The 9,960-nt window shown below is 38.7% G+C and overlaps 1 protein-coding gene across 1 annotated transcript in view; it reads left to right on the top strand.

Annotated features, from left to right (window-relative positions):
* The first annotated feature begins 622 nt into the window (after positions 1–622).
* LOC110459700 (vacuolar protein 8-like) overlaps positions 623–9,960 on the top strand; it is a 28,328-nt gene continuing 18,990 nt past the window's right edge. Inside the window, exon 1 of the mRNA XM_021512075.1 lies at positions 623–716. Within this exon, the coding sequence (XP_021367750.1) occupies positions 690–716 (27 nt within the window). The 5' untranslated portion in view covers positions 623–689. The remainder of the gene's footprint in view (positions 717–9,960) is intronic.

Here is a 9,960-nt window from a genome sequence, read left to right as displayed (position 1 = left end):
ACCATTAGTGTATTGTTAAGGTTCACCATCAGTGTGTTGTTAAGGTTCATCGTTAGTGTGTTGTTAATGTTCACNTTGTTAAGGTTGACCATTAGTGTATTGTTAAGGTTGACCATTAGTGTATTGTTAAGGTTGACCATTAGTGTGTTGTTAAGGTTGACCATTATTGTATTGTTAAGGTTGACCATTAGTGTATTGTTAAGGTTCACCATTAGTGTGTTGTTAAGGTTCACCATCAGTGTGTTGTTTAGGTTCACCATCAGTGTGTTGTTTAGGTTCATCGTTAGTGTGTTGTTAATATTCACCATTAGTGTGTTGTTCAGGTTTAAGATGAATAAAAAGATGAATTTTTATTCATCTTTTTATTCATCTTAAACCTGAACAACACACTACTGGTGAACATTAACAACAAAAAACATCTATAGTCGTTCCATATTGATTTCAAATCGATCTGTTTGTCTAAAGAAGATCATGTTGGTGATAACTCAAGCTGTTGTATTTTATGGCTTGTATTAAGATATCAGGGGAGGTAATCCGACTAGTATGTGTTGGGACCGTCATCGCCCGATTTGTCTCGCTAATCCCGTGTTTTGATTGGTGACTATTTTTACGATCACGAGAAGCCCTCGGTTGCACTCCAGGTAAACATCTGTTGTAAAATACATCGAAGCAACACGTGTTGACAAAGGATGGAGGGGAAACGGAAAGGTGGTGAGGTAAGGACGATAATTAATGCCTCCGTTTGGCGCTATATCCACTGTTAGAAGCTATCAGTATATTACGTAGCATGCTGCTGGATGCATCGACATTCTGACTCTGGACTTCCAAAATTCTTTTGACTAGGCCTAAATATTTGATTCTATTGTTATTTATTATCAGAGTGTTTCTGACGACCTACAGAGGCTTCACTGTTCTGGTTACCTATATAAGGCATACCGTGTGTGCATGTGTGTGTGTAATACAAACTCTTTAACGTGTTAGGTCCTAATTACGTATTTAATAACCTCGATACTCTTTGTTGTTTCTTTTTTTGATCGTTTTGATACTAATCTATATATATATACACACACTGACACAGAGACCAAAAATGGATTTAATGAGGAGGGATTCAGCTACTAATGTATGCATGCTTTTACCACAGGTACTAGCCTCGTTTGTCAATACACCCATAATATAATATGTGTGTACTGACAGACGAGGCAGGTCTACAGTATCCGTGGTTTTACAGCTGTCACCCACAAACTTATGTATGATTCTCAACTCTAACCTCGATTGACCTAATAGGCTAGTATACAGAGAAGGTATAATGACCCCCAAACATAATAATCGCCAACACAAATCAGCAAGACAAGAGACAAAGGAAATAAGTTATTCTGTTACAAATTCCTCCAGGGATTGGGAATAGCTATTAAATGATAAAATCGCTTTTTAGTAAGAACTCATCTTAATTGATATTGTGAACACAATTTCCATGAATGTACATATAGGGGAAAAAAACGAAGAAGGACAATGACCTAGACCTGGCCTGAAACGGAAAAATAACAAACCCATAAGACTAAAATGCCTAAATTTTGGCAATGCAATAATAATAAATATTATAAAATAAATAATCTTTATTTAACTTCGTGTACATTGTCAACAACAAACATAATTAAGCTCTGTAGGGCTTTTATTACGACACCGCTAAGGGAACAACTTGTTTTCGTGGTGGAGGCAAACCCAAGGGGGAACTTACACTACCATGCCTGATCTGAGGGATAACAACTTCTCAAACCCTACCAGACAGCACTCTTTATCTGCCACCGCTGGGGATCAAACCAAAATTCTGGGGAGAGTGAGTGGTCTGAAGCTCATGCTTGATTGCAAATAGTAGAAATGACTGAGCGCGCTTAAGCGATCACGGCTACCGACACCAATACGAAAGACAATCATTGAATGAGAAAATATGACATAGGGAACAAGAAATTTCATTTAGATTTGTGTTTTAACAAATTAATATTTTCTCTAGTGATATTTTTACAATGATAACAATATGGATATACATATGTAATATTGAATATAAAACACAACAAATATACTGAAACGAAAAAGAAATACAACTTCATATGTAAGGGTTTATGTACAAAGTAATGTTTTTGGGCAATTATGTCTACATTTCAGATCTATGTAATAATTCAATTCACTTAAAAAAAGTCTTTCAATATTAATTTTATTGAAATATAACTGTCTACAATTTTGTAGGGATTTTTAACAATTACATGAAATAAAAGTACTCTTATGTTACTAAGAGTGATAAATGACAGTTATGGAACCATTCCCTAATACTGTGTTTGTGTCCAATGAGTCATTGGTCGAATGGTTAACACTCCGGCCTTCCAAGGAGGCTGTCGGGGTTCCATCCCCGAAGTCGTTGTACGCATGGAATGTTCAGAGAATGTGTTTTTCTCCTGTCAACACAACTCCAACAACCCAGGTGGAGTATAAGATGGTCTGGGGTGGATGTTGCGGTATCTGTGCTGTGGCATTATTAATTACGTTGATTACAAAATTTGTTAGTTTGTTTGCGTTTTACGTCCAAATTCCCCTCAGACTACTTTATCCCATATTGTAAGTGCTCAATTAGGGACAAATCAGGGCTATATGAAGGCCATTCAATAGGGACGATGTTATATGTTGCAAGAAAGTCCTTACAGACTTTTGCTGAGGTCTTTCCTTATTCAAAACACAGATTTTAACAAAATGGTAGCCCAAGTTTCCTCTGGCCCTGACACCAGACTTAGACATTTTGACAGATAGATGCACAAGACATCTATTTGTCAAAATGTCTAAGTCTTGTGTCAGGGCCAGAGGAAACTCGGCCTAGCAAAAACGATTGACTCGACTCCGGAGCATACCCGTTGATAGCTATCTGCTTGAAACAACGTGAATGGCCCTCGAACGTGTCATTAAGAAGCGTCTGGGTATGTGTGTCATCAACCATTGCATGCAGTGTGCTTGTCACTGCAACGTCAGTGGTAGACCAACAGTACCGTCAGTGGTAGACCAACAGCACCGTCAGTGGTAGTCCAACAGCACCGTCAGTAGTAGACCAACAGCACCGCCAGTGGTAGACCAACAGCGCCGTCAGTGGTAGACCAGCAGCACCGTCAGTGGTAAACCAACAGTACCGTCAGTGGGAGACCAACAGCACCGTCCGTGGTAGACCAACCGGACCGTCGGTGGTAGACCAACAGCACGGTCAGTGGTAGACCAACAGTACCGTCAGTGGTAGACCAACAGCACAGTCAGTGGTAACCAACGTACTGTTGTGTTTCTGGTTTGTTTATTTGAGAGGTTTTACGTCCGCTTCACTACCGAGTAGTTTGGTTATCCAGCAGTCAAAGTTTGGGTTTCTTTTTTCGATTGAGTAATTTTAACTCACAGTATGCATCACAAACAACAAGATAAAAGCACTTAAGGATCTGTCTGCCACTATGAAAAACTGCAGGACTTTCATGATTTTTTTGATAAATAATTAAAGATGAAATAAACAAAACATAATCAACAATGAACATTGCTATATTATCGTCTAACCGACTCAGCTACATGGTCAACGAAACTGCCCTGGCCAAATATACAAAACAAATTTAAGGGGAGGTCACTACTGCATATATATCAAGAAAACCAGAGTGTAGAGGGACATGACAGGGATACTTTATTAGCACTTCAGGTTTTAGTTTGGTTTGTTAGTGTTTAACGTCCTATTACCAGCTATGGTCATTTAAGGACGTGCCTGCAGGTTTTAGTTTGGTTTGTTAGTGTTTAACATCCTACTAACAGCTATGATCATTTAAGGACGTGCCTGCAGATTTTGGTTTGGTTTGTTAGTGTTAACGTCCTACTAACAGCTATGGTCATTTAAGGACGTGCCTGCAGGTTTTGGTTTGGTTTGTTAGTGTTTAATGTCCTACTAATAGCTATGATCATTTAAGGACGTGCCTGCAGGGTTTGGTTTGGTTTGTTAGTGTTTAACGTCCTACTAACAGCTGTGATCATTTAAGGACGTGCCTGCAGGTTTTGATTTGGTTTGTTAGTGTTTAACGTCCTATTAACAGTTATGATCATTTAAGGACGTGCCTGCATGTTTTAGTTTGGTTTGTTAGTGTTTAACGTCCTATTAACAGCTATGGGTATTTAAGGACGTGCATGCAGGTTTTGGTTTGGTTTGTTAGTGTTTAATGTCCTACTAATAGCTATGATCATTTAAGGACGTGCCTGCAGGTTTTGATTTGGTTTGTTAGTGTTTAACGTCCTATTAACAGTTATGATCATTTAAGGACGTGCCTGCAGGTTTTAGGTTGGTTTGTTAGTGTTTAACGTCCTATTACCAGCTATGATCATTTAAGGACGTGCCTGCAGGGTTTGGTTTGGTTTGTTAGTGTTTAACGTCCTATTAACAGCTATGGTTATTTAAGGACGTGCATGCAGGTTTTGGTTTGGTTTGTTAGTGTTTAACGTCCTATTAACAGCTATGATCATTTAAGGACGTGCCTGCAGGTTTTGGTGGTGGGGGAAGCCAGAGTACCTGGGGAAAACTATCAACCTATGGCCAGTATCTGGTGACTGCCCCACGTAGGCCTCGAACCTACGACCCAGTAGTTGACTTGTGGTAGCAGAATGTCAGACGCCTTAACCACTTGGCCACCGCGGCCCCTCACTTTAAGTCATGCAAACATAGAACTCATGCGGCACATAAAAGTTAGAGTTAGAGACATAAGTCATTTATACTATATATATATATCAATATGTCATAAAGTAAAATTTGACTTAGTACAATGTAAATACAGCATAATATACAATGACAAAGAACACTACATGTATAGATGTATATATATAATGTATTATACATAACAGACTTGAACCCTTTCAACCCTATGGAACTTTAGTAGACTCTACCATGCATTAATCCAGATGAGTCCATTATGGTCTACAGTGGTGAAAGGGTTAACAGTATAAACTGTAATGCAAAGTATGCATGAATTAATTCAAATGGGGGGAATATGAAGAGCATAAAATTGTGTGGACAAAAACAGACCGTAAGCATTACATGTATAAACAGGAAATAAAGAACAGATGTAACCACACACAGGTACACCAAACATGAATTATAGAAATTTACATATCAGGCTGGGCCCAGATGTGTAACAGCTTTCAGAAGACCAGGAAAGCTTCAGTCTGTCTCACTCGACAAGCTGTTCCGCAGTACACACGGGTGGCCTTGAAACAGAGGGATTTAATTAATTTAATTTCTTACCATATACCGGTACCTGATGGTTCTGACCTGTGATAAAACTGTTGTTTTATATATCTGAAAGATTATAATACTAATTTTTCATTTTCACCAGGTCTCAAGAAAGAGATATATTGTGGACAATTTTTTTTTTTTTTTTTAAACTTCACAAACGATGCTTTTTAACCGTTGAACCTCACTGCCTTCTTCTGAATTTTCGCTAATCCTGGGGTGCTTTTTTTTCATTTTAAGATTATGAACCAATAAAAGATTTAAAAAAGTGATCTTACATTTCTTCGTGAGGTAATAATTAATAGCCACTTCTCTTGAGAATACAGAGATCATCAATTACTTCGGAAAAGAAAAGCATACCTTGCAGGACTGTTACATTATTTTTTAGAAAAATATGAAATAAAACAAATCATCAATAACAGTGATCTGAGTGTAAAATTACATTACCAACCAGGTTTGAACCATGGACCTCAGATCGTTACTGAGAGTACTGACTCTCTAACCCAAACTGAGCGGTACCTAAATTGATCATTGGAATTCCCTTGGCCAAATTGAGATACAGTTACATTGTATATCAGAAATGAAATGTAGGAGAAGTTCCTGTGTGTGCCAACATTTTGCCAACAGTGGGACTATATTGTGGACAACAAGGAAGATACCTGAACTGTAGTATAATTACAGTGAACTTATGATTTTATAACACAAATAATATATAACACAAATAATATACATGTCTGAGTCAGATGTAGGCTTTATTAACCCTGAACCAGGCAACTGTCAATAAATATTATTAAACTACTCATTTGCATATTAATCAGTATGATTAGGAAGGAAAACAGATTGAATTATGATATGTATCAAACGGGCGATGATTCATTTCCATTTTTAATCTGTGTATATTTGATCTAATCAAGTGATCATGTTATTTATTCTCATATATATATAAACACACATTGTTATCTGCAAGCTTCAATCTTGTGCCAGTTTATATATGGAAACACTTAAATTAAGCTACTCAAATGGATGTTTTACTCATAAACAGTCATTTTTATATTATAGCTTGATATTTTGTTCCTTCCCATCCTTTGTTTTGTTCCTTCCCATCCTCTGTTTTGTTCCTTTCCATCCTTTTTTTGTTCCTTTCCACACTCTGTTTTGTTCCTTTTTGTTCCTTTCCACACTCTGTTTTGTTCTTTCCCATCCTCTGTTTTGTTCCTTTCCACACTCTGTTTTGTTCCTTCCCATCCTCTGTTTTGTTCCTTCCCATCCTCTGTTTTGTTCCTTTCCATCCTTTTTTTGTTCCTTTCCACACTCTGTTTTGTTCCTTTCCACCCTCTGTTTTGTTCCTTTCCACACTCTGTTTTGTTCCTTTCCATCCTCTGTTTTGTTCCTTTCCATCCTCTGTTTTGTTCCTTTCCATCCTCTGTTTTGTTCCTTTCCATCCTCTGTTTTGTTCCTTTCCATCCTCTGTTTTGTTCCTTTCCATCCTCTGTTTTGTTCCTTTCCATCCTCTGTTTTGTTCCTTTCCATCCTCTGTTTTGTTCCTTTCCATCCTCTGTTTTGTTCCTTTCCATCCTCTGTTTTGTTCCTTTCCATCCTCTGTTTTGTTCCTTTCCATCCTCTGTTTTGTTCCTTTCCATCCTCTGTTTTGTTCCTTTCCATCCTCTGTTTTGTTCCTTTCCATCCTCTGTTTTGTTCCTTTCCATCCTCTGTTTTGTTCCTTTCCATCCTCTGTTTTGTTCCTTTCCATCCTCTGTTTTGTTCCTTTCCATCCTCTGTTTTGTTCCTTTCCATCCTCTGTTTTGTTCCTTTCCATCCTCTGTTTTGTTCCTTTCCATCCTCTGTTTTGTTCCTTTCCATCCTCTGTTTTGTTCCTTTCCATCCTCTGTTTTGTTCCTTTCCATCCTCTGTTTTGTTCCTTTCCATCCTCTGTTTTGTTCCTTTCCATCCTCTGTTTTGTTCCTTTCCATCCTCTGTTTTGTTCCTTTCCATCCTCTGTTTTGTTCCTTTCCATCCTGTTTTGTTCCTTCCCATCCTCTGTTTTGTTAGCTCACCTGGCTCGAAGGGCCAAGTGAGCTTATGGCATGGTGCGTCGTCCGTCGTCCGTCCGTCGTCCGTCCGTCGTCCGTCCGGCTTCAACTTTTTACTTTAAACAACTTCTTCTCAGTAACCAAAAGGGCTAGGGTAATGATATTTGGCCAGAAGCATGCTGGGATGAAGGGCTACCAAGTTTGTTCAAATAAATGACCTTCAACCATTTTCAAGGTCACATGGGTCAAATATGTTAAAATCTTTAAACAACTTCTTCTGAATAACCAAGAGGCCTAGGGTGATGATATTTGGCCAGTAACATGCTGAGATGAAGGGCTACCAAGTTTGTTCAAATAAATGACCTTGATTTATATTCAAGGTCACTGGAGTCAAATATGTTTAAAACCTTTAAACGACTTCTTCTGAATAACCGAGAGGCCTAGGGTGATGATATTTGGCCAGTAACATGCTGGGATGAAGGGCTACCAAGTTTGTTCAAATAAATGACCTTGATTTATATTCAAGGTCACTGGGGTCAAATATGTTTAAAACCTTTAAACGACTTCTTCTGAATAACCGAGAGGCCTAGGGTGATGATATTTGGCCAGTAACATGCTGGGATGAAGGGCTACCAAGTTTGTTCAAATAAATGACCTTGATTTATATTCAAGGTCACTGGGGTCAAATATGTTTAAAACCTTTAAACGACTTCTTCTGAATAACCGAGAGGCCTAGGGTGATGATATTTGGCCAGTAACATGCTGGGATGAAGGGCTACCAAGTTTGTTCAAATAAATGACCTTGATTTATATTCAAGGTCACTGGGGTCAAATATGTTTAAAACCTTTAAACGACTTCCCCTAAATAACTGAGAGGCCTAGGGTGATGATATTTGGCCAGTAACATGCTGAGATGAAGGGCTTCCAAGTTTGTTCAAATAAATGACCTTGATTTATATTCAAGGTCACAAGGGTCAAATATGTTTAAAACCTTTAAACGACTTCTTCTGAATAACCAAGAGGCCTAGGATGATGATATTTGGCCAGTAACATGCTGGGATGAAGGGCTACCAAGTTTGTTCAAATGAATGACCTTTGCCAAATTTTTCTGAATTACTTTAAACTTTAAGTCAAGACGCTGATATTTTGACTGTAGCTTTATTTTAGTCCTCTTTTAAGGTTACAATTGTGAGATTAATACCAGGTGAGCGATGCAGGCCCATTGGGCCTCTTGTTCCTTTCCATCCTCTGTTTTGTTCCTTCCTATCTTCTGTTTTGAGCCTTCCCATCCTCTGTTTTGAGCCTTCCCATCCTCTGTTTTGTTCCTTTCCAATTCCTCTGTTTTGTTCCTTTCCATCCTGTTTTGTTCCTTTCCATCCTCTGTTTTGTTCCTTCCCATCCTCTGTTTTGTTCCTTTCCACCCTCTGTTTTTTTCCTTTCCACCCTCAATACTCCAGGGGCTATATATATATATGTTCACTCGCTCGCTGCACCCATGGAATATGTCATAGGGCAATTGAAGGCATGCAGCTATAGCAATTTGATATGTCTGACGATACTATACCTGGGCCTTTTAAGATTACAGAAGAGTGACACCCAACTTCAAAACCAATCAATTTTACCTTATGCAACCAAGCGATTCTTTTGATGTACATCAAAATATCAAACTAGTCTTGTCTCATCCACAAGGTGGCGCAAGTCACTCATTCCTTCGATTTTGCTAGGACATATTTAAGAGGTGCAGAGAACGGAAGCGAGCGTAACCTCTGGGGTACCGAGGATGGTTCCTCCAATGTAGGGAGCATATTTGCATACATAAACATACATAATGTGTGGGGTTATTATTCCCCCACCATATTAACTAGACATCCTTGAAATTCCATAGGTTAAGCTCACTTTGTTCTCTGTACCCTGCAATATGTCATTGAAGGCTGTGAATGCACCACCATGTGAATGGTACAAGTAGGCTTGTTTGATCCTTTGATGTACATCCAAAGAATTATGGCTGCCTTACAGTAAAATTGACTTGCTTTGAAGTCGGATGTTACTCCTCTGTAAAACGCGAAAGACAGGTATCATCCCAGCCATGGGTTAATGTTTTCACCTCTGTAGCAAAACTGGACTGCATTAATTGTCAGCAAACATGTAGCTCAATTAATAGAGCATCTGGCTTAATAGTTTAGAGTGTACATGTCCTGTGTTTGAATCCTGGTCTGGGTGTGCATTTTTCTGCGNTTCTCTGTACCCTGCAATATGTCATTGAAGGCTGTGAATGCGCCACCATGTGAATGGTACAAGTAGGCTTGTTTGATCCTTTGATGTTCATCCAAAGAATTATGGCTGCCTTACAGTAAAATTGACTTGCTTTGAAGTCGGATGTTACTCCTCTGTAAAACGCGAAAGACAGGTATCATCCCAGCCATGGGTTAATGTTTTCACCTCTGTAGCAAAACTGGACTGCATTAATTGTCGGCAAACATGTAGCTCAATTAATAGAGCATCTGGCTTAATAGTTTAGAGTGTACATGTCCTGTGTTTGAATCCTGGTCTGGTTGTGCATTTTTCTGCTCCTATCTATCTACATGTTATACTCCACAGAGACCAAAATTTAATGCGATTTACAAAACTGATGAGCTTGAATTGTCAACC

Source organism: Mizuhopecten yessoensis, unplaced genomic scaffold (genome assembly GCF_002113885.1).
Source record: "Mizuhopecten yessoensis strain PY_sf001 unplaced genomic scaffold, ASM211388v2 scaffold10185, whole genome shotgun sequence".
Lineage (NCBI taxonomy): Eukaryota > Metazoa > Mollusca > Bivalvia > Pectinida > Pectinidae > Mizuhopecten > Mizuhopecten yessoensis.
Note: the sequence above shows the minus strand (reverse complement) of the source record. Positions and strands in the feature narration are given on the sequence as shown.